Below are 26,745 nucleotides of genomic sequence, written 5' to 3' on the forward strand. Positions count from 1 at the left end.
AAAAACTTTGAGGTTCGCCGATGACATTGTAATTCTGTCAGAGACAGCAAAGGACTTGGAAGAGCAGTTGAACGGAATGGACAGTGTCTTGAAAGGAGGATATAAGATGAACGTCAACAAAAGTAAAACGAGGATAATGGAATGTAGTCAAATTAAGTCGGGTGATGCTGAGGGAATTAGATTAGGAAATGAGACACTTAAAGTAGTAAAGGAGTTTTGCTATTTAGGGAGTAAAATAACCGATGATGGTCGAAGTAGAGAGGATATAAAATATAGACTGGCAATGGCAAGGAAAGCGTTTCTCAGGAAGAGGAATTTGTTAACATCGAGTATAGATTTAAGTGTCAGGAAGTCGTTTCTGAAAGTATTTGTATGGAGTGTAGCCATGTATGGAAGTGAAACATGGACGATAACTAGTTTGGACAAGAAGAGAATAGAAGCTTTCGAAATGTGGTGCTACAGAAGAATGCTGAAGATAAGGTGAGTAGATCACGTAACTAATGAGGAGGTATTGAATAAGATTGAGGAGAAGAGAAGTTTGTGGCACAACTTGACTAGAAGAAGGGATCGGTTGGTAGGACATGTTTTGAGGCATCAAGGGATCACAAATTTAGCATTGGAGGGCAGTGTGGAGGGTAAAAATTGTAGAGGGAGACCAAGAGATGAATACACTAAGCAGATTCAGAAGGATGTAGGTTGCAGTAGATACTGGGAGATGAAGAAGCTTGCATAGGATAGAGTAGCATGGAGAGCTGCATCAAACCAGTCTCAGGACTGAAGACCACAACAACAACAACAATATTTCCACAGCTCTCTCACCTTAATTATCATAATCAGTAAATTTTATCTCTCTGGTTTATATACCACAGTAAATTTTCTCTCTGTCTCCCTCCACCTCTTTGTAATGCTTACTTTAACGTGGCAACAACATTACAATGCTAGTATATAACAGAAGTAATTAAATGAATACAATTTTCTCCAGTAGCTGACACTCCCAGTAGCTGCATTGTGGGTACAAGGCTTTCCTTGATATGACTCAACTTGCTGGCTATTCGCTTTTAGTTGTTGGAACAAGCAGTATCAATATAAGATGACAAATGATTTGTACTGAAAGATGAAATTAATACCCTAGTATGGAGTTACTACAATGTTTGGCTGACTTTGAAACCACAGAAACCATCGTTTATTACCTGTACGAATGTGTATTACTGCTGTTCAGTATGCTGTTTCATCAAAGTGTCATGTAGTCTCCACTGTACAAAAGCACATGTTAGCCTTACCAGCAGAAGTTGAAAAACATTTTGTATTGCAAAATAAAATTAATACCTTAGCGTGAAGGCTACTGCAATGTTTGACATTATCAGCGAACGTTGGTACCCATTTTGTATTGGAAGATAAAATTAATATCCTAGTATGGAATTTCTATAATGTTTGGGTGGCTTTGAAAGCATAGCAACCCTCGTTTCTTATTACAAGAATGTGAATTACTACTGTTGACTATGCTATTTCATCAAAATGTTATGTAGTTTCCACTATCAAACAGTAAACAATGACAAACGTCTTGAAGTGCAAGATGAATTTAATACCCTATGATAGGGTCACTATAATGTTTGACTGACTTTGGTTTCGGTTTTAGAGAAGAGTTTTTGGCTAATTTAGATATGGGAATAATATTGTTTACTTAGGTAATTCTTGTCAGAAAGCGCACTTTCAACTGTAAGATGAATCAGCAGCTGTGCTCATGTGTGTTTTGCAGTGTTATAAAAACAACTTTTACGTGTTTGGATGAACTTCATGTGTGCTAGTAACATCAAACAATGGCCATCCACTAACATACAGTTTATTTCAGCAGTGTCAATAAGTGAGCCACATGTTTTTTTAATAAGAAATACACACAATTTAGATAACCAAACTTTGGCCGTCAACAAGTGCTGCTTAACTTACAAGGTTTAGTGTACATATGCAGGTCATGTACATTTCCTAGTAATACAGAGTAATTAAATTACGATAGTAGTGCAGAGTATGTTTAGTTCTCAGAGTCTTCCGTATTTTGAGAAGTAATTTTATTTTGCTGCGAACTTAGAATTTTCGTTCGTGATCAGAGATCTGTACTATACTTGTGTATTATGATAAGCAACCTGTGTGTGTGTGTGTTTTCTACACAAAATTGTTACTTACTAAGATAAATAATTTTATTTCAGTGGAAAAGATTTTACTTTAGAGATATCGAATTTTCATCTCTGCAGAAATTCTCTTTTTGTATTATAAAAATGTGCAGTTTAAGTGCTAGATCACAAGAGAAATCGTATCAAAACATCTTATTCATTCCTTCTTAAAATCATGTTTCGTCAGTGTCCTTGTCTTTTGGTTATATTGTGTGTGTACCTTTTACATCGAGTATTTTGATTAGATTTGGTGTTACTTAGATGTTGATTGTAGGAAATACAGTCTGTAAACGTTTTAGAGTGTTTTAGATAGTTCCGATAGGTTAATATTGCAGCATTCCTCAAAAGTTCATTTTATACGTGACCTCTATTACATTTAGTTCACACGCAAAGAAAAAACAATATTAAGTTGATTATAACATCGATTATATATTGTTACTTTTCTCTCACTGCCTCTATTATTCTGTGATGGAAAACAACCGGGTTGTAGATACCTGCTGTGCTGTCAACCACCCTGCAGTGTCATGAACCGTGCTTGGAGTAGCTACTTTTCGAGCTATTAGTCCTTCACTTCTGTTATCCCGTCACTCCAACGATACGGATACATAGACAAAGAGTGGAACCAAATATCATCTGTTTAGCAGGCAGTTCCACTTGCAACAGCCACGATTCCTGAGGTCGTGGCAAACACGTTGCTTAGAGATTGCCTTTGAAATGCTATAGGATATAAATCAACGCCTCGGTAGCTGGGTCGACAGTCACGATTGTCAGGGGCTTGGATAAGACAAACTAAAGCAGCCCTCTGGAGTCTAGTACTATATCAGTATCTCCCTGATTCATTCACACACAGTGATTAGCCTGAGCTACACTTAAAACCACTTTACGTGTTTTTCAAAGCTACGTCACCTCATTTGTGCCCATCATTATCATCGTTATCACCCATGCCGGTCATCTGCTGTCTCGTCGTCAAACCACCACCATCACTATTTGCGGCACAGTTAGTGTCGCAGCTGCAGTGATCCATCATTAGTAGTCTTTTCTTCTTATTCCTGAGTGTACTATCGGTCATATATCTTGGTACAGTTTATCACTACCGTTAGAGATGGGTTACCTACACCACTGTCTCAACCTTATTTAAATCCATCTTTATTCTACTCGCTCCACTACTTTTACTTTTACCCTTCATTCCTTGTCTCCTCTAGGTGTTACATGCTTCACCAACGGTCCCTGCTGTCGAGACATCTTCGCGGGTACCGGGCGCAGTTGGGCCCAAGGGGAGTGGCGGGTTCAGCGGCGTACGCGTCGCACGAGGCAGAGGGTGAATATGGAGGCTGGCCGTGTGGCATCGCCCGTCTGCCTGTGAGTGGACATGAGACTGCTCCTTCAGCAAGGTCCGAGCAGGCACACGGGGGGAGGGATTTATTAGTGATTGGGAGCTCCAATGTTAGGCGGGTGATGGAGCCCCTTGGGGAAATAGCGGAAACGTCGGGGTAGAAGGCCAGTGTTCCTCTGTCTGCTTGCCGGGGGGTCTCATCCGAGATGTGGAGGCGGCCCTGCCGGCGGCGATAGAGAGCACTGGGTGCACCCGACTGCAAATTGTTGCTCATGTCGGCAAAAAAATGGTTCAAATGGCTCTGAGCACTATGGGACTTAACTTCTGAGGTCATCAGTCCCCTAGAACATAGAACTACTTAAACCTAGCTAACCTAAGGACATCACACACATCCATTCCCGAGCCAGGATTCGATCCTACGACCGTAGCGGTCGCGCGGTTCCAGACTGTAGCGCCTAGAACCGCTTGGCCACCCCGGCCGGCTCATGTCGGCACCAATGACTTCTGTCTGGCGTCTGGGTTCAGAGGACATCCTCAGTTCATACAGGCGGTTGGCGGAGTTGGTAAAAGCGGAAAGCCTCGCTCGCGGGGTGGAATCTGAGCTAACTATTTGTAGTGTCGTTCTCACAGTCGATCGCGGTCCTCTGGTCTGGAGCCGAGTGGAAAGCTTAAACCAGAGGCTCAGCCGATTCTGCGGAGATCTGAGGTGCAAATTTCTCGACCTCCGCTATTGGGTGGAGAAATGTAGGGTCCCCCTGAATATGTCAGGCGTGCACTACACGCAGGAAGCGGCTACAAGGGTAGCGGAGTACGTGTGGAGTGCACATGTGGCTCTTTTAGGTTAGAGAATTCCCTCCCTAGGCCCGACAAGACGCCTCCTGAGACGCGACAAGGTAGCAGTAGGCAAAACGCAACAAGGAATGACAATATTAATGTGGTAATAGTAAACTGCAGGAGCATCTATAGAAATGTCCCAGAACTGCTCTCATTAATAAAAGGTCACAATGCCCACATAGTGCTTGGGACGGAAAGTTGGTTGAAACCAGATGTAAACAGTAATGAAATTCTAAACTCTGATTGGAATGTATACCGCAGAGACAGGCTGGACAGTGAAGGGGGAGGCGTGTTCATAGCGATAAAATGTGCATTAGTATCGAAGGAAATTGACGGAGATTCGAAATGTGAAATAATTTGGGTGAAGGTCACGGTTAAAGCAGGCTCAAACATGGTAATTGGATGTCTCTATAGGCCCCCTGGCTCAGCAGCTGTTGTGGCAGTACATCTGAAGGAAAATTGGTAAAATATTTCGAGCAGATTTCCCGACCATGTTATAGTTTTGGCTGGAGATTTTAATTTACCAGATACAGACTGGGAGACTCAAACGTTTATAACGGGTGGCAGGGACAAAGAATCCATTGAAATTTTTTTAAGTGCATTATCTGAAAACTATCTTGAGCAGTTAAATAGAGAACCGACTCGTGGTGATAACATATTAGACCTTCTGGTGACAAACAGACCCGAACTATTTGAAACAGTTAACGCAGAACAGGGAATCAGCGATCACAAAGCGGTTCCGGCATTGGTGATTTCAGCCGTAAATAGAAATATTAAAAAAGGTAGAAAGATTTTTCTATTTAGCAAAAGGGACAAGAAGCAGATTTCAGAGTACTTGACGGCTCAACACAAAAGTTTTATCTCAAGTACGGAAAGTGTTGAGGATCAGTGGACAAAGTTCAAAACCATCGTACAATATGCATTAGATGAGTATGTGCCAAGCAAGATCGTAAGAGATGGAAAAGAGCCACCGTGGTACAACAACCGAGTTATAAAACTGCTACGGAAGCAAAGGGTACTTCACAGCAAACGTAAACATAGCCAAAGCCTTACAGACAAACAGAAATTACACGAAGCGAAATGTAGTATGAGGAGGGTTATGCCAGAGGCGTTCAACGAATTCGAAAGTAAAGTTCGATGTACTGGCTTGGCAGAAAATCGTAAGAAATTTTGGTCTTATGTCAGAGCGGTAGGTGGATCAAAACAAAATGTCCAGACACTCAGTGACCAAAATGGTACTGAAACAGAGGATGACAGACAAAAGGACGAAATACTAAATGTCTTTTTGCAAAGCTGTTTCACAGAGGAAGACTGCACTGTAGTTCCTTCTCTAGATTGTCGCACAGATGACAAAATGGTAGATATCGAAATAGATGACAGAGGGATAGAAAAACATTTAAAATCGCTCAAAAAAGGAAAGGCGGCTGGACCTGATGGGATACCAGTTCGATTTTATAAAGAGTACGCCAAGGAACTTGCCCCCCTTCTTGTAGCAGTGTACCGTAGGTCTCTAGAAGAGCGTAGCGTTCCAAAAGATTGGAAAAGGGCACAGGTCATCCCCGTTTTCAAGAAGGGACGTCGAACAGATGTGCAGAACTATAGACCTATATATCTAACGTCGATCAGTTGTAGAATTTTGGAACACGTAATTTGTTAGAGTATAATGACTTTTCTGGAGACTACAAATCTACTCTGTAGGAATCAGCATGGGTTTCGAAATAGACGATCGTGTGAAACCCAGCTCATGCTATTTGTCCACGAGACTCAGAGGGCCATAGACACGGGTTCCCAGGTAGATGCCGTGTTTCTTGACTTCCGCAAAGTGTTTGATACAGTTCCCCACAGTCGTTTAATGAAGAAAGTAGGAGCATATGGACTATCAGACCAATTGTGTGATTGGATTGAAGAGTTCCTAGATAACAGAATGCAGCATGTCATTCTCAATGGAGAGAAGTCTTCCGAAGTAAGAGTGATTTCAGGTGTGCCGCAGGGGAGTGTCGTATGACAGTTGCTATTCACAGTATGTATAAATGACCTTCTGGATACCATCGGAAGTTCACTGAGGCTTTTTGCGGATGATGATGTAGTATATCGAGAGGTTGTAACAATGGAAAATTGTACTGAAATGCAGGAGGATCTGCAATGGTGCACGGAATAGCAATTGAATCTCAATGTAGACAAGTGTAATGTGCTGCGAATACATAGAAAGAAAGATCCTTTATTATTTAGCTACAATATAGCAGGTCAGCAACTGGAAGCAGTTAATTCCATAAATTATCAGGGAGTAGGCATTAGGAGTGATTTAAAATCGAATGACCCTATAAAATTAATCGTCGGTAAAGCAGATGCCAGACTGAGATTCATTGGAAGAATCCTAAAGAAATACAGTCCGAAAACAAAGGAAGCAGTTGACAGTAAACTTGTTAGCCCACTGCTTGAATACTACTCTCCGGTGTGGGATCTGTACCAGATAGGGTTGATGGAAGAGATGGAGAAGATCCAACAGAGAGCAGCGCTCTTCGTTACAGGATGATTCACAGCATCTGCTACACGAGAGTACCTGGCAACTGCATTGCTGCGTTGCGAAAGCATTACGGAGATGATAGATAAACTTCAGTGGAAGACTCTGCAAGAGAGACGCTCAGTAGCTCGGTACGGGATATTGTTGAAGTTTCGAGAACATACCTTCACCGAGGAGTCAAGCAGTATATTGCTCCCTCCTACGTATATCTCGCGAAGAGACCATGAGGATAAAATCAGAGAGATTAGAGCCCACACAGAGGCATACCAACAATCTTCCTTTCCACGAACAATACGAGACCGGAATAGAAGGGAGAACCGATAGAGTTACTCAAGGTACCCTTCGCCACACACCGTCAGGTGTCTTGCGGTGTATGGATGTAGATGTAGTTCTTCCAATTTAATCCACTTAGCTTACAGCTGTGGCAGTTCCTTCATTTCGTCATACAATCTCAGAACTACGAAAACCTATCAACTTTTCCATTCACAGCATCTGCTACACGAGAGTACCCGGCAATTGCATTGCTGTGTTCCGGACTACATTTATCAACGGCAGCGCCACTCTCATCTTCACCAGCAACATTAGCACCAGCTTCACCAGCACCTACACCATTAGCACTGATATCAACTTTACAATGATACAATGATAATCACATTAGAAGGACAACATTTCAGATCCATCGATAGGACCATCATCCACTACAGTCCCTACAGGAGGAGAGGCTATGGGCTCATGACACTCAATTTTCGCCTCTGTAGCATCTAATAGAGTGATATCACGAATGGCAGTAGCTCATAGACCTATCATTTGCGCCGGCCGGAGTGGCCGTGCGGTTCTAGGCGCTACAGTCTGGAGCCGAGCGACCCCTACGGTCGCAGGTTCGAATACTGCCTCGGGCATGGATGTGTGTGATATCCTTAGGTTAGTTAGGTTTAATTAGTTCTAAATTCTAGGCGACTGATGACCTCAGAAGTTAAGTCGCATAGTGCTCAGAGCCATTTGAACCTATCATTTGCTACATCCTGCTAATCCTAAAATAACATACTCCATTCTATCCACCAGGACGAAGAAGCAGGAACGCCTCAGCACTGAAACAGCCAGAATCCCTGATCCTAAAATAATTTAACCCCTTATTGACAAAATTGAATATATGGAACGTCGCCCTACTACATCAGACCAGCTCATAATATCACAAATCCACACCTTCCTTGTGCCCTCCTCTCTCCCCCTGATACAAGACTCATACAATCAAAATTCCTTACCCTTGAAATCTGATAATATATGCCCAATATTCACATAGCCCAAATTATTCCTTGCAAAGATTTCATTATCAAATCGTTACTCCGCGACTTCCATTCTGCAGTCCTATCAAAAATACCTTTTATTGCCTTTGGTTCAGAAGCAATCCCCACACCATTAACAAATATTCCTGCCAGACAACCCCAAGTTCCTCAACGGGCTCCTAAATTCACTGCTGTTATCCAAAGGATTACACCAGATATCGGAAACGAAGTAATGCAGTTAGAACCTATGACACACCCAGGTCTCAGAATCAGAAAAGCCCTGCGAGTTAATCTTGATAAGATTTTAGCTGAACCTTTCATCATTATTGACAGCCTCATTCAACATGGTCCATTCATATATCATCACCGGTATAGGATGGAACCATCTAGATCAGTTCCCCAATCATATTGTTGCCAATGATGCTTTACATATAATTATTACTTAACGTAACTGTAGAAAACTTCCTACCTGTACCCACTACAAAGAACCTCACTTCCTCAAGCATTGTCCAGATCTCAGTTCCCTGAACAGAACCAGAACTGACATACCCATCGAGTCAGTTAACACTCTACTGCAAAGAAACTGTTCTCTCCGCCCTCCACTTACAACTGAAGACAACAGAGGTTTCATACCCCTTGTTCTCCAGAAAATCCACCCTTTCTAACGTCCTTATATCCTGTCCCAAATAAACCTTGCTGTGCACACAATTTTCCACTTAAATGAGAAACTACCTTCTTCCACAGCCAATTTTACTTTATTTTCAGCCGACTCGACACATAAGTTTAGCTAGTTCCTTCCTCACTACACTTATTTCAGCTCATCACCTCTGCGTCATCCCAATCATTACCTACATAACCTCATATTCTATTAATCCGAGGCTAATACACTGAACATCCACCAACTGCAGTGCACAGCTCCCTCGTAACACCCCTAAACTCTCTCTGTACTTTCCCCTGTATCACTCATCCACAGCAACCAGGAGCTGCTCACCTGCAACCAACGACGCTCCGTGCAAGACAACACCACCTGGATTATCTGCAGTAGTGACGTTACAGACGGTAATACCTACAGTATCCTGATTGCCTCGATTTGAAATCATCGTGATGATAGTTCGATGACTAAAGGATAATAACCAGGCTTTAAAAATTCTCAAGGAGGAACACCAACGAAGAGGAAGTACGTTCGTAAATATTCACGATAAATAGTCCTTAATTAAATATTACAATTCCTTAGAGCATTGATATCCATTTTCCGCCTCCATGTTACCTTTCGCGGAGCGAATTACATGGACACCATGAATCCTCCGGAGCTGTCCATAAAACCGTAAGAGTACGAGGGCGTGGAGAACAGCAAGTTGCTATAATGTCCCCAAATACCTAAGTCTCCATTCTAAGAAAACACGTTTAACCAGCACTGCATCACATTAGCACAGCACCATATACACTCCTGGAAATGGAAAAAAGAACACATTGACACCGGTGTGTCAGACCCACCATACTTGCTCTGGACACTGCGAGAGGGCTGTACAAGCAATGATCACACGCACGGCACAGCGGACACACCAGGAACCGCGGTGTTGGCCGTCGAATGGCGCTAGCTGCGCAGCATTTGTGCACCGCCGCCGTCAGTGTCAGCCAGTTTGCCGTGGCATACGGAGCTCCATCGCAGTCTTTAACACTGGTAGCATGCCGCGACAGCGTGGACGTGAACCGTATGTGCAGTTGACGGACTTTGAGCGAGGGCGTATAGTGGGCATGCGGGAGGCCGGGTGGACGTACCGTCGAATTGCTCAACACGTGGGGCGTGAGGTCTCCACAGTACATCGATGTTGTCGCCAGTGGTCGGCGGAAGGTGCACGTGCCCGTCGACCTGGGACCGGACCGCAGCGACGCACGGATGCACGCCAAGACCGTAGGATCCTACGCAGTGCCGTAGGGGACCGCACCGCCACTTCCCAGCAAATTAGGGACACTGTTGCTCCTGGGGTATCGGCGAGGACCATTCGCAACCGTCTCCATGAAGCTGGGCTACGGTCCCGCACACCGTTAGGCCGTCTTCCGCTCACGCCCCAACATCGTGCAGCCCGCCTCCAGTGGTGTCGCGACAGGCGTGAATGGAGGGACGAATGGAGACGTGTCGTCTTCAGCGATGAGAGTCGCTTCTGCCTTGGTGCCAATGATGGTCGTATGCGTGTTTGGCGCCGTGCAGGTGAGCGCCACAATCAGGACTGCATACGACCGAGGCACACAGGGCCAACACCCGGCATCATGGTGTGGGGAGCGATCTCCTACACTGGCCGTACACCACTGGTGATCGTCGAGGGGACCCTGAATAGTGCACGGTACATCCAAACCGTCATCGAACCCATCGTTCTACCATTCCTAGACCGGCAAGGGAACTTGCTGTTCCAACAGGACAATGCACGTCCGCATGTATCCCGTGCCACCCAACGTGCTCTAGAAGGTGTAAGTCAACTACCCTGGCCAGCAAGATCTCCGGATCTGTCCCCCATTGAGCATGTTTGGGACTGGATGAAGCGTCGTCTCACGCGGTCTGCACGTCCAGCACGAACGCTGGTCCAACTGAGGCGCCAGGTGGAAATGGCATGGCAAGCCGTTCCACAGGACTACATCCAGCATCTCTACGATCGTCTCCATGGGAGAATAGCAGCCTGCATTGCTGCGAAAGATGGATATACACTGTTCTAGTGCCGACATTGTGCATGCTCTGTTGCCTGTGTCTATGTGCCTGTGGTTCTGTCAGTGTGATCACGTGATGTATCTGACCCCAGGAATGTGTCAATAAAGTTTCCCCTTCCTGGGACAATGAATTCACAGTGTTCTTATTTCAATTTCCAGGAGTGTATTAATAAAAGAATATAAGCAATGCAACAAATATGCACTTGCTGCATTCTCCCTACCTATTAGCAGTCACTGAACAACGACCGACGCTGCCAGACTGTGATCTGCAGACCCCGCCCAGTCAGCACTACCTGTACACCATCGCTCGTGCTCTGCTGCTGCTGCTCAGCACTGCGCCATTGGATGGCCGCCTACCGCCCTGCCGAAGTCGGTATATCACTGCGTAGCACACGGGCAATAAATCGCACTCTAAACACTGTGTAGGATATGCAATGGTAGAGGAAATGCACTTTATTAAAACGCATTTCCCCGGTGCCGAGACGCGACCTATTGGCAACATGGCTGGACCCTCCCCCCCACCCTCACCCTCCCTTCCTCACCCACCCACGGACACATGGCACAATCATCGAACGGCACGCCGGTACTGGAACAAATGAACAAATGGTTATTGTTCTTGTATGCCAAACTCACTGGACCAACAGAGATGTAGTCACTTCGCGTTGTGCCATCACTGTAGCTGGTCACGTGGCGGGCCGCGAACGAGGGCCTTTTGCCCGGCTACCAACTACTTGGTCACGACCTACCGCAAGGGAGAATACGTTGTAACATACATTACTGGCCATTAAAATTGCTACACCAAGAATAAATGCAGATGATAAACGGGTATTCATTGGACAAATATATTATACTACAACTGACATGTGATAACATTTTCACGCAATTTGGGTGCATAGATCCTGAGAAATCAGTACCCAGAACAACCACCTCTGGCCGTAATAACGGCTTTGATACGCCTGGGCATTGAGTTAAACAGAGCTTGGATTGTGTGTACAGGCACAGCTGCCCATGCAGATTCAACACGATACCACAGTTCATCAAGAGTAGTGACTGGCGTATTGTGACGAGCCAGTGGCTCGGCCACCATTGACCAGACGTTTTCAGTTGGTGAGAGATCTGGAGAATGTGCTGGGCAGGGCAGCAGTCGAACATTTTCTGTATCCAGAAAGGCCCGTACAGGACCTGCAACATGCGGTCGTGCTTTATGCTGCTGAAATGTAGGGTTTCGCAGGGATCGAATGAAGGGTAGGCCTACGGGTCGTAACACATCTGAAATGTAACGTCCACTGTTCAAAGTGCCGTCAGTGCGAACAAGAGGTGATCGAGACCTGTAACCAATGGCACACCATACCATCACGCCGGGTGATACGCCAGTATGGCGATGACGAATACATGCTTCCAATGTGCGTTTACCGCGATATCGCCAAACACGGATGCGACCATCATGATGCTATAAACAGAACCTGGATTCATCCGAAAAAATGACGTTTTGCCATTCGTACACCCAGGTTCGTCGTTGAGTACACCATCGCAGGCACTCCTATCTGTGATGCACCGTCAAGGGTAACTGCAGACATGGTCTCTGAGCTGATAGTCCATGCTGTTGCAAACGTCGTCGAACTGTTCGTGCAGATGGTTGTTGTCTTGCAAACGTCCCCATCTGTTGACTCAGGGATCGAGACGTGGCTGCACGATCCGTTACTGCCATGCGGATAAGATGCCTGTCATTTCGACTGCTAGTAATACGAGGCCGTTGCGATCCAGCACGGCGTTCCGTATTACCCTCCTGAACCCACCGATTCCATATTCTGCTAACAGTCATTGGATCTCGACCAACGCGAGCAGCAATGTCGCAATACGATAAACCGCAATCGCGATAGGCTACAATCCGACCTTTATCAAAGTCGGAAACGTGATGGTACGCATTTCTCCTCCTTACACGAGGCATCACAACAACGTTTCACCAGGCAACGCCGGTCAACTGCTGTTTGTGTATGAGAAATCGGTTGGAAACTTTCCTCATGTCAGCACGTTGTAGCTGTGGCCACCGGCGCCAACCTTGTGTGACTGCTCTGAAAAGCTAATCATTTGCATATCACAGCATCTTCTTCCTGTCGGTTAAATTTCGCGTCTGTACCACGTCATCTTCGTGGTGTAGCAATTTTAATGGCCAGTAGTGTAGATCTGTTCTTAATGTCATAGCTGTGATTACACTGTGATCTTAACACCTTCTGACATGCATTAAGGAATCGCGAGTTTTTAGTGTCGAAATATAGAAGTGACAGACAATACCACTGTCCTGTCAATGTATGCAGTCTTACACGGGGTTAAAAACATCATTTTGTGCCCAGAAAAATACTACTGATAAGACCTATTCTGCACAGCTCCATGTGATCTGGTAACAAGAGCTTTGTGTCATGTACATTTCACTCAGTTAGTAGTGACTAGATTCAGTATTGGGGTATAGTTCATGTAGAAGAAATAAAATCTGATTGTGCCACCACAAAAAATCATCCGTAACATATAAATTACAGAGTGCTGCCTACAGCCATATGACATATTGCTTTAGTAAAAACCATTACACAATGGATGTAATCGGAACTGGCAGTAGAAGAGCCAGACTTTTTTAATGTAAGCACTCGGTGTAGGACAGAAGTATAACGTCACACATCAATACTTTAATGGGGGAAGTCGAGATATTCTAGAGACAGTGTACCATTTTCCTTACAAGGGAACAGACCTGAGGAATATTAGGAGAAGTCAGGATGGAAGCAGGTGGAATATAAGAAATCCATATAAAGCAGAATCAGCTGACCTTAAAATGAATGCCGGCCAGTGTGGCCGTGCGGTTTTAGGCGCGTCAGTCTGGAACCGCGAGAACGCTACGGTCGCAGGTTCGAATCCTGCCTAGGGCATGGATGTGTGTGATGTCCTTAGGTTAGTTAAGTTTAAGTAGTTCTAAGTTCTAGGGGACTGATGACCTCAGCTGTTAAGTCCCATAGTGCTCAGAGCTATTTGAACCATTTGAACTTAAAATGAATCACCAACCTGGACTATTGCAATGGCTTTATGTAGATGACTATTAGCTTATGGATTCGGAAACGTTTACATTTTCCTTCGCTAAAAAGAACATGATTTTTTAATCTCTCATTTGTTACTATGGAATAGACAGTTCGAATTTGACATTGCGGAGGGTTATCGTAGGGATACAGAAATGTTATATTAAGGCGGGAGAAACATATTTCTTCAGCACAAAACCATCAAGTAGAGATATTGCCGAATTGTTATTAAGCAGTGTTATTCTGTATGTGTTGTAGATATTACTCAATTATGACAGAAGCAATGTTATTTCATAGGCCTTAAGAAAAAGAACCACTGTATGGAACAGACTTAAACCACTCTCTGTTAAAAATGTTGAGTAAGAAAGAAACCAAATACATGTAACGCTGAAGCTGTAGCTCAATTTTTTTATACCAGTAGGAAAAAATAAACAAAGATACATGTAGCACTGCTGGGGTAGCGAGTCACAGTATGCATAAAATGGCAAGTATAGTGTTTGGAGGCTATCTTTAGCAGATTGCCTACATCTTATTCTTAGTGTTCTGATAGTACTTTGACATACCACAATAGACATACTAGCCTATATGGTACTTTGGACATGGGGGAGATTTAAGAGTAAATAGTCACCTTATAAAACAAAAAAAAAAGTACCCTGATACACATCTTCCTGACTAAAGAGTATGGTGTTATGTTCTGTTAAGTCTCATCTACTCCCAAAGATGCATAATAATAATTTGCAGGATGGAATTAAACACATAATGCTACTTGTTCCTTCGAAAAATGCTTGTAAATGTAGCTATTGCACATAAATGGGTGACAATGTCCATTACTTTTCGGCTACACTACCTATGGGATAGTCGTTCAGACTGAGATAATATATAGAATGACTGCATGTGGAAGTCTAATTCATCCGCAGAAGATGATATGGATTACAAAAAACACTTACTGAAACGATCTTCAGGTATTGCTTGTCACCCTGGTACCCTTACCAGGTTGGATTAATAGTGAATTCAATGAAGAGTGGCATGTATGCAGCTGTGTAGTTGTAGCGGGGTTCTAAACAGACTCCTTTGTGGTGTTCGATGCAAGGGAGTTTCTACTGCTGGAAATTCGATTAATATACTGTGAGCGATATATTATCTACTCACACACATGTTTCATGCTTGATGTCTTTCCTAGTGGTGCTGTCATCTTTCAGCAGTATTATTGTGCGTGTCTCGGAGCCATAACCGTGTTACAGCGGCTTGAGGAGCGTTACAGTAAACTCACGTCGATGTCCCAAATTCGACTGATGTAAATTCTATGGAACCCATCTGGGTCGCTGTCAAGGGCCATCACTGTATATGCATATCAGTGGCCCGTTATTTATGCGAATTACCTGACCTGTGCGTAGGCATCTAATGCCACATACCTCCACAAACCCACCAACAAACTGTCGGATCCCTGATACGCAGGGCCGGCCGCGGTGGTCTAGCGGTTCTAGGCGCTTAGTCCGGAACCGCGCGACTGCTGCGGTCGCAGGTTCGAGTCCTGCCTCGGGCATGGATGTCTGTGATGTCCTTAGGTTAGTTAGGTTTAAGTAGTTCTAAGTTCTAGGGGACTGATGACCATAGATGTTAAGTCCCATAGTGCTCAGAGCCATTTGAACCATTTTTTGAACCTTGATACACAGAATCAATGATGTATTGTGGACAAACAAGCTATTAAGCAGGTGGTCATAATGTTTTGGCTCATCAGTGTATCTGACGTCCAAATGGGCATGAGGGTCAAGGGTGGACCCATTTCCGAATCGGCTACATTTCTAAACTGTTTGTGTGCCGCTGTGACTGAAGTATACCATGCGTGACAACATTGCACTATCCAAAACCAGTGCTGAGGCAACTGTGGTGCACCATGGGACATAGATGACAGGGGTGCATGATTGCCACAGAGATCTGTATGAGCAAATAGACGTGCAACTGTTGAGTAACTGACGGCCCAGACGAACCAAGGGGATACCAACAGTGTCTCCTCAAGAGCCATTCCACCAACGTTGCTGCGTATGGGCCAGTGAAGTAAGCACCTGGTTCATGCATCCATGCTGACAGCTGTTCATCGGCGACAGAGGCTGGAATTTACACACCAGTACTGGAGCTGGACGTGCACTGAATGGCGACAGGTGGCCTTTTCTGATGAATCACGTTTTGTGCTCCATTGGACAAATGGCCGTTGGCGTGTACGGCGTGAAACGTCTGAAGGCAGACACCCTGCACAGGGAATGTTTTCGTGGCATTCCCTGGGTGATTTCGTCACTCTGGAATACACAATGGATCAACGCAAGTATGCGTCTATCCTTGAGGACCGTGTCCATCCCTACATGCTTTTTTGCTTTCCTCTGCACGACGGTATTTATCAGCAGAACATCGCAACGTGTCTCACAGCTCGCAGTCTACATGCGTGGTTTGAAGAGCACTGGGATGACTTTACTGTACTTCCCTGGCCACCAAACTCTCCGGATTTAAAATCAATCGAGAATCTGTGGGATTACCTCGATAGGGCTATTCGCACCATGGATCCTCAGCTGAGAAACCTAGCCTAGCTGACCGTAGCACTTGAGTGAGCATAGCTCAACATCTCTGTCGGTATCTTCCAGAACCTCACTGACTCTCTTTCTGCACATCTCGCATTGGTCTGTGCTGCAAAAGGTGGTTCTTGAGGCTTTTGACAGGTGGTCAAATTAGTGTGATTGGGCAGTATGTAATCGGTCTCAAACCTTCCAGTGTCTCCAGGTATTTTATACAACCTTCTTTCATGGATCTTAAACCAAGTATTCGCAATTCTAATAAATTATGATCTGCACGAAACCCTATCAGGCGACTTTCTCTTTCATTCCTTTCTTCCACTCTTTGTCCTTCTACTATTTTTCCTTCTCGTCATTTACGTACCATGAAATTCTAGTTCCTCATCAAAATTAAATTTTATCTTCCCCAGCTGTTTGAATTATTTCTTTTATCTCATCACGCATTCTTTCAATCTTTTCATCATCTGCGGCGCTAGTCGTCATATAAACTTGTACTACTATAGTGGTGTTAGCTTTGTTTCTGTTTTGGTTACGATAATCCGTCCACTATGCTTTTCATACTAGATTTCCCGCATTCCTATTTTCTTATTTATTATTAGACCTTGTCCTGCACTACCCCTATCGGATTGTGTGTTGATAACGTTGTACTGAACTGACCAAAGGTGCTGTTCATCCTATCACTGCACTTGACTAATTGCCATTATATTTGAATTAAGCCTGTCCCTCTGTCTTTCTTTATTCTCTAACCTACCTAATCGACCTTCTCCGACCCGTAGAATACCACTTTGTTTTGCCTGATGACGATATGCTCTTTCGTAGTCCCCTCCCAGAGATCCATTTCGGGTCTATTTTACCCCCGGAATATTTTACCCAAAAGGATGCCATAATCATTGAGCCATACAGTAAAGCTGCATGTCCTCGGGAAATGTAACGGCTGTAGTTTTCGATTGGTTTATGTCTTTGACAGTGCCAACACAGCAAGGGCACGGTGGCTAATGTTGCGAGGACAGACCAGTCAATTATGCAGATTGTTGGCTCTGTAACTACTGAGAAGCTGCTGCTCCTCTTCAGGAAATATATGTTCGACTGGGATCTCCATTGTTAACCCTGCAATGTGGTTTCACCTACGGTAGGGCTATCCGTATCGTAGAGGCACGCAAGCCACCCCACCTCTGCAAGATCTATGGTCCGTGGGGGCGAACAATTTTTCTTGCTATTTTTTACAAGGAACGATTTTAGATAAAATTTTACCCGCTTCGAATACTATGCAGTAAAACCATGACATAAGATAAATAACAGATGTAGTTATTTGAGGAAGCGACAAGAAGATCGTATAATTAAACAAATGGACACTCATTTCTTATGGCTATAAAGTGGCAACTAATTATTTGTAGCACGAATGTTTTTAGAAAATCAGCTTTTAGCTGTTAGTGCAAGTTATCCTTTGACTAAAAGCTCTTTTGACACAATTGACTGAAAACGAGAGAATAAATAATAGAGTCAGTTGTCTGTGTTAGAGCAAGTGACTACTTACGTGCGAGTAAAAATATTTTCCAACTGAGACTTTGCGTTGGTTCTCTTGGACATTAACAATATCATATTCAGCATTAATACGATCACCATTGTCATCAAATGCCACCTTTCCTGTAGCTCCATCAAGTAATTCCTGCTTTCGTATGTACCTGCAAAATGTTTGAAAGTTTTGCATAAGTATATTTCTATACTTTTTAAGGAATATTGTAAATGTTAAAATTGTTGCAGAAATAAATGTTAACTAAAAGAATCGCCTACTGATGCCCGAGCTGAACTTTCAGTGCAAACTTTGAGAAAGGTCAGTACTTTTTTGTAGTGCTGCATAACTCAGTATAATTACACGTACTTGGTGAACACAAATTTGAGATTGATTTCCGTTTATCTCTAGCACAGTATATACGTAGGAAAAACAAGTATTTCGGTAAACAGAGATAATGTTCTTTGCACAGCGGAAATGTATCCAACAGTAAATATAGTTACGGCTGGACAGTGGCAAAAAGAGACAGCAGATATCTGAAATTTTATGAATGGAGGAAATGCTAAACAAAGCCCCAAATGACGAGTTTATGTAGTAGAGATGGATAGAATGCAAACAACTGGAGGATTTTCACAATCAGTATCTGGTTGGCAAAGGCTGGAAAAAAGGAAATTAAGATTCGAGTTTAAAGGCCCGCAGGTGACGAGATCGTTAGAGACGGAGCAAAAGCTCGGCTTGGACGAACTTTGAGAAGATAGTCGGCCGAGTTTTTTTTTTCAAACAAAGCAGTTGCCTTAATCTATTTAGGGCAACCGCGGAAAATTTGAACGTGGCTGTCTCTCTGGGGTTTGATTCCCGCTCCGTTCCATGGCTTGTCCAGTGCCTTAAAGACTATAGTTTCTGTTAACGAAAGTGCGTCCCTTGAAGTGACACCCTCCGACTTTGTTGATGGTGACACATTCGTGGGACGGGGACTTTAAGATCTCCGACCCTCTTGGTATGAAATGCAGTACGTAAGCTTCTCAACCTTATAGAATATCGGCGTCCATCCACGTGCAGTTTGAATTAAGAATATAGAGGAACATGATATTAAGCTTTATATTGTAGGCTGTTACAATGTCTTCCGGTCTCGGAAACTGACATACGGCCGGGAGAGCTGTGTGCTGACCACATGCTCCTCCATATCCGCATCCAGTGACACCTATAAGCTGAGGGTGACACGGCGGCCGATCAGTACCGTTGGGCCTTCATGGCCTGTTGGGGAAGAGTTACAATGTCTGCCACAAGTAATAATAACCGGAATGTTAAACTACCTCAGTAGTTTGTAACGTACAAAACAATATCGGGTTGTATTGGACAAAACAGACAGCACACAAACCTAAATGTTTATGGTTTGTTTCTTCAGCAGGCAAAGACTGAGAAGTCAGCACATAACTGGGATGAAAATCACATGATGGAACCCGTAGAAAAGGTCACACTTCTCGAAATGACAATCAGGGAATCGAGCAGGGAATATTCAGTTCCAAGAAGTACATTATGTAATAGACTCTACGGAAAGACAAATAGGTGGTCATGAAAACTGTTTTAGAAAATAATAAGGTTCTTCTCTTAGAACATGCAGTGATGAACAGGAATCAATATTGAACGATTCTGTCAAAAATTTAGATAGTTTGTGCCTGTGATTAACGATTAATTCTTAAATTTAGTGCAGAAACATGCAGAGCAACTGAAAATGAAGCATCTGTCGTAAACACATAAGTGAAGGGGGTAAAAGCTATTGCTATGATTTCATGAAAAGGCGTGGAAACTTATAGATGAGGGCAGCTGAAGCTATAAGTCTGTAGCGAGCAGCAGATTTCAGCAAGGAACATGTCCACAGATTGTTTTAGAATCTAGGTGAGCTGATGGACAAATTCAAATTTATAATCATTTACAATCCAATTAAATGTTTGCTGCAACGAAAATGACTTTTTACACGTTACAATTTCATGTCCAATACAACCCTCTAAAGATTAATCAACCAAAATGTAAATGGTGGCAAAAATATTAAAAAAAATTCACGAACATATATTCTTATGACACATCGGTTTATAATTATATTAAATAACGTATCACAGTATTTTTTTGTGTGAAGAACATTCCAACATAAGCTTCATGTTGTTGTTGTTGTGGTCTTCAGTCCTGAGACTGGTTTGATGCAGCTCTTCATGCTACTCTATCCTGTCCAAGCTTCTTCATCTCCCAGTACCTACTGCAACCTACATCCTTCTGAATCTGCTTAGTATATTCATCTCTTGGTCTCCCCCTACGATTTTTACCCTCCACGCTGCCCTCCAATACTAAATTGGTGATCCCTTGATGCCTCAGAACATGTCCTACCAACCGATCCCTTCTTCTAGTCAAGTTGTGCCACAAACTTCTCTTCTCCCCAATTCTATTCAATACCTCCTCATTAGTTATGTGATCTAGCCATCTAATCTTCAGCATTCTTCTGTAGCACCACATTTCGAAAGCTTCTAGTCTCTTCTTGTCTAAACTATTTACCGTCCATGTTTCACTTCCATACATGGCTACACTCCACACAAATACTTTCAGAAATGAATTCCTGACACTTAAATCTATACTGGACGTTAACAAATTTCTCTTCTTCAGAAACGCTTTCCTTGCCATTGCCAGTCTACATTTTATATCCTCTCTACTTCGACTATCATCAGTTATTTTGCTCCCCAAATAGCAAAACTCCTTTGCTACTTTAAGTGTCTCGTTTCCTAATCTAATACCCTCAACATCACCAGACTTAATTCGACTACATTCCATGATCCTCGTTTTGCTTTTGTTGATGTTCATCTTATATCCTCCCTTCAAGACACTGTCCATTCCGTTCAACTGCTCTTCCAAGTCCTTTGCCGTCTCTGACAGAATTACAATGTCATCGGCGAACCTCAAAGTTTTTATTTCTTGTCCATGGATTTTATTACCTACTCCGAATTTTTCTTTTGTTTCCTTTATGCTTGCTCAATATACAGATTGAATAACATCGGGGAGAGGCTACAACCCTGTCTCACTCCCTTCCCAACCACTGCTTCCCTTTCATGTCCCTCGATTCTTATAACTGCCATCTGGTTTCTGTACAAATTGTAAAAAGCCTTTCGCTCCCTGTATTTTATCCCTGCCACCTTTAGAATTTGAATGAGAGTATTCCAGTCAACATTGTCAAAAGCTTTCTCTAAGTCTACAACTGCTAGAAACGTAGGTTTGCCTTTCCTTAATCTTTCTTCTAAGATAAGTCGTAAGGTCAGTATTGCCTCACGTGTTCCAGTATTTCTACGGAATCCAAACTGATCTTCCCCGAGGTCGGCTTCTACTAGTTTTTCCATTCGTCTGTAAAGAATTCGTGTTAGTATTTTGCAGCTGTGGCTTATTAAACTGATAGTTCGGTAATTTTCAAATCTGTCAACACCTGCTTTCTTTGGGATTGGAATTATTATATTCTTCTTGAAGTCTGAGGGTATTTCACCTGTTTCATACATCTTGCTCACCAGATGGTAGAGTTTTGTCAGGACTGGCTCTCCCAAGGCCGTCAGTAGTTCCAATGGAATGTTGTCTACTCCGGGGGCCTTGTTTCGACTCAGGTCTTTCAGTGCTCTGTCAAACTCTTCATGCAGTATCGTATCTCTCATTTCATCTTCATCTACATCCTCTTCCATTTCCATAATATTGTCCTCAAGTACATCGCCCTTGTATAGATCCTCCATATACTCCTTCCATCTTTCTACTTTCCCTTCTTTGCTTAGAACTGGGTTTCCATCTGAGCTCTTGATGTTCATACAAGTGGTTCTCTTATCTCCAAAGGTCTCTTTAATTTTCCTGTAGGCAGTATCTATCTTACCTCTAGTGAGATAAGGCTCTACATCCTTACATTTGTCCTCTAGCCATCCCTGCTTAGCCATTTTGCACTTCCTATCGATCTCATTTTTGAGACGTTTGTATTCCTTTTTGCCTGCTTCATTGCCTGCATTTTTATATTTTCTCCTTTCATCAATTAAATTCAATATTTCTTCTGTTACCCAAGGATTTCTACTAGCCCTCGTCTTTTTACCTACTTGATCCTCTGCTGCCTTCACTACTTCATCCCTCAAAGCTACCCATACTTCTTCTACTGTATTTCTTTCCCCCATTCCTGTCAATTGTTCTCTTATGCTCTCCCTGAAACTCTGTACAACCTCTGGTTCTTTCAGTTTATCCAGGTCCCATCTCCTTAAATTCCCACCTTATTGCAGTTTCTTCAGTTTTAATCTACAGGTCATAACCAATAGATTGTGGTCAGAGCCCACATCTGCCCCTGGAAATGTCTTACAATTTAAAACCTGGTTCCTGAATCTCTGTCTTACCATTATATAATCTATCTGATACCTTTTAGTATCTCCAGGGTTCTTCCATGTATACAACCTTCTATCATGATTCTTAAACCAAGTGTTAGCTATGATTAAGTTGTGCTCTGTGCAAAATTCTACCAGGCGGCTTCCTCTTTCATTTCTTAGCCCCAATCCATAAGATATTATAATGTAAATATAATTTCGAAAAGGTTTGCGTGTCCGATCCAGCCGACTTTTCCCTATCCATTTCTGACTTTAACTCCAGGATATGAAACTTAGGCGTAAGAAAATATTGTTGTGAAATGTGTTTCAGCTGACGTGAAGTTATCTGTTGAGCATAAGAATGGACTACCACGAAAACTCTGTGATAACATCTCATCTTTGTAAAGCAGCTGAGCCGCATAGAAGTTTTCTCCCTCTACAGAGACAATGCTGCCTCTTCTCGTGTCGCGGCATGCACAACTTATAATATAGCTTAAGCACTAATGTATTTTACCGTTGTACAGTCATTCCTACTGAATCAATAGAATCGTTTCCTTTTTGTCTTCTTCGTCCTATTAGATACAGCTTTCATGGAAAGAAGCTTCCGTTTGACCCTATCACAAAAGACTAGTCTTTAGAGGTAAGTAATTAAACTACGAATGGAACAAGACATCTGGAACTGATACTATAAACACGGTACTCGTCAAATACGCTCCGGAAATTTTTATTCTAATACTACGAAGTTTTGTAAAAATTTAACAGACATTGAACGCGGAATGGTAGTTGGAGCCAGACGCATGGGACGTGCCATTTGAGAAATCGTTAGGGTATTCAGTATTCCGAGATCCACAGTGTCAGGAGTGTGCCGAAAATACCAAATTTCAGGCATTACCTCTGACCACGGCCAAAGCAGTGGCCGACGGCCCCCACTTAACGACTGAAAGTAGTGTCGCTTGCGTAGAGTTGTCAGTGCTAACAGACAAACAACACAGCGTGAAATAAGCGCAGAAATCAATGTGGGACGTACGACGAACGTATCCGGTTAGGTCAGTGCGGTGGAATTTGTCGTTAAAGAGCTATGGCAGCAGACGACCGGCGCGAGTGCCTTTGCTGATAGCACGACATCGCCTACAGCGCCTCTGCTGGGCTCGTGACCACATCGGCTGAACCCTAAACGACCGAAAAACCGTAGCGCGGTCACATGAGTCCCGATTTCAGTTGGTAAGAGCTGATTTTAGGGTTCGAGTGTGGTGCAGACCGCAAGAAGCCATGGACCCGAGGTGTCGACAAGGCACCGTGCAAGCTGGTGTTGGCTCCATAATGGTATGGGCTGTGTTTACGTGGAATGGACTGGGTCCTTCGGTCCAGCCGAACCGATCATTGACTGGAAACTATTACGTTCGTCTACTCGGAGGCCATCCGCATTCAGTCATGAACTTTATGTTCCCACACAAGATGAAATTTTTACGGGTGACAACGCGCCATGTGAGAATATTCTGGACAATTCTAGCGAATGACTTGGCCACCCAGATCGCCCAACATGACTCCCATCGAACATTTATAGGACATAATCGAGAGATCTGCTAGCTAGGGCATAACCACCTATGGTAAACTAACATACGCAAACAGCGACAAACGTCGGTAAGCCCCTGCATATCAGCAACACTGACTGGCAACTACCAGCTGCTATTAGAGCCGACCAACAGGCCACAGCAGGGACACCGACAAGCTCGCCCACAGACGCACGAACAATCTGCTAACACTCCCTCACACTGTGCCTCCGGTATATGACCTATCGGACACAAGACCGATAACAAACCTAACTGTTGCAGGTTGCAGGACGCTGAACGAGGACTCTGTACCAGCACCCAGCGCCAGCCGCCGAGCAGCACAAACGCACAACGTCAAGGTATCGACATGCATGATACCCACTACTAACAAAGCCTATCCTTGCACAACCTATCGCAGGCAGCAAAACAACCGCTACTGCTCTTGCCGCCCGACCTAACTTTCGCAGAGGCTTTTTTCCCTTGGCTCTTGCCTTGGCACTTTTTTTCCTCTGCCCTTCAAACCGCTACCCTTCGTCAGATTTCGACCAATCTATCTCCAGATGAGCGCGTATTAATGGTTAATCCTAACCAGACGTACGCAAACATCGCAGTACCCACATCCTGCGACACCTCACTTTAGTGAATACTAACCCTTATGCAGAGATGGCAGTAGACCTTTTGTGTTGGCCATCATGCCGGTGTGGGCGTGGAGGGGCTCCACCTCTATTAAAAAAAAAAAAAAAAAGATCAGTTCGTGCACAAAATCCTCCACCGGCAACACTTTCGCAATTATGGACGGCTGTCGAAGCAGCAAGGCGACTTCCAACGATTTTTTGAGTCGATGCCACATCGAGTTGCTGCACTACGCCGAGAAAAACGAGATCCGACACGATATTAAGAGGTATCTCATGACACTTGTCACCTCAGTGTATTCCTTATTGCCATTCCTCTATGTTGATTAAAGTCTTTGCTCTGATTTAGGATTATGTAACTTACCCATTATTTTAACACCTTTTCGATAAGAATGTCTTGAACATGTGGTGTTCTGTAGCTTGCAAATATTAAAAACATGTTATCAGAGAGATTGTAATAATGTCACATCTGACTCACGACAGTATTCTTTTGCCTTCTTATCTATAGGAGTAGCCGAGCACCAATTCAAATATTGTTTTGAACAACGCAGTGCTTTAACAGACGTGGTCCAGTTGGAAGTGGCATGCCGTTGCGTTCCTCTGACCTTTGAACTGACTTTCATAACCAATTATAGGGGCACGTAGAGCTTAACGTCTTTTCGGAACCACGGTGCAGCTCCGAGAGGTGAAAGAAGTGATAATTGACAGATACAAGTCCTAGGACTGTCTGGGGATCGAACCTCAGACCTTTGAATTTGTAATAAGGCAATTTACCGGTATCTGTTTCTTCGTCGTTTCATCTGTTCAAGTTCATAGTTGAAAGCTTCACTCAGTCATTTTATTGCAGAAGGTCATATGTATCTGAGAGCCGACTGAAATGATTTAGAAGTAATATATTTCATACGAGGGCATGCTGACAAGTAACGCATCCGAATTTTTTTGTGTTAAAACTCTTAAAAGCTTTTTAAATAAAATAAACGTTATTAACATTCCACACCTTCATTCTTCATGTCTACTTATTTTCGGCCCTCTGCCGTTAGAGAGCTCCGAATTGTCGGATGTAACATGGCTGTGGGTAACGTAACTATATGGGTCAGCCAAATGAAAACCGAACGCCCACCACAAGGCGACCATGGAATGGTTCCATTCTAAAGTAATCCCTGTTATACCGGAGCCAAGGTGGGCCGGCAACGCATATTACACTACAGAGGACGAGGTTGTCTATGCCCAAGGCGTACCAAACGCACCATGGTAAACACAGGCTCTTTACATACAAGATAATGGAAACAGAAAATCCGAGCACTACTTCCTGCAGCGGGAGGTTGAGCCACGGCCTGCAGGAAGTATCAATACGCCAAAACCTGATTGGCTGGAGACAGTTATTTAGGGGCGAGAACCTGTCCTAAAGTTCAGTTCACGCCAGATGCCGACCTCATGTACTGCGACCGTTGAAGATTACGTCTTCGTCTCGGAATTGGACTGTTACTAGTGTGTGAGTGTGTTACCACGAGCCTTTGTGGAAAATTAGAAGTGAACTTTTGTTTGCCTCAATTAGGAGACTTTCACTGGCTTCGTTATTGTTACCTTTCGTTTGTATGTTCAGTCATCAACCTTGTGAACTTACATCAATAAAAGTTGTGTTTGCGAAAAATTGCAAATTGTCTGTCACAACAATCCCCAAATCCATTAAGACACTGGGAGACAAGGCGATCAATAAGTGTTTCGTAGAAAGGGATCGACCGCTGACAGATCCACAACCGCACTCAGTCTTGCACTTCCTCGTCTGAGTAAAGCCGACGTCCACAGATGTCTTTCTTCAGGTCGCCAAAAATGTAAAAGTCATATGGTGAAGGTTCCCGACTGTCAGGAGGATGTTGCTGTGTTTCCCAACCAAATCGCCGAAGCGTGGTCTTCTTCTGATTGGCAGTGTGGGGGAGGGCTACAAGATGATTCGGTCCGACAGCATTCCTGAGCGCTTTGACATTGTGGCGTGTCGCAGTTTCTGCAAATTGTCTTCACACGCTGCGCATTGGCTGTGGTTCACATTCGAGGAACTTGACGAACCTTGTGTGAACAGCTCTAGATTTCATTGGCGGGGGATGTGCGGATGTTTCTGCTGCTACCTTTGCCTTTGCCCTCGGGCTGTCGGAATGCTGTCGGATGGAATCATCCAGTTGAACGATAACGCTCGACCCCACACTGCCAATTGGACGAAAGGTACGCATCAGGGGTTTGACTG

At 43.7% G+C, this 26,745-nt stretch overlaps 1 protein-coding gene across 1 annotated transcript in view; it reads right to left on the reverse strand.

Annotated features, from left to right (window-relative positions):
- LOC126184960 (glutamate [NMDA] receptor subunit 1) overlaps positions 1-26,745 on the reverse strand; it is a 513,057-nt gene that overhangs the window by 129,255 nt on the left and 357,057 nt on the right. The window contains exon 9 of the mRNA XM_049927654.1: positions 17,991-18,138. Within this exon, the coding sequence (XP_049783611.1) occupies positions 17,991-18,138 (148 nt within the window). The remainder of the gene's footprint in view (positions 1-17,990; positions 18,139-26,745) is intronic.

The sequence above is a fragment of the Schistocerca cancellata genome, chromosome 4 (assembly GCF_023864275.1).
Source record: "Schistocerca cancellata isolate TAMUIC-IGC-003103 chromosome 4, iqSchCanc2.1, whole genome shotgun sequence".
Lineage (NCBI taxonomy): Eukaryota > Metazoa > Arthropoda > Insecta > Orthoptera > Acrididae > Schistocerca > Schistocerca cancellata.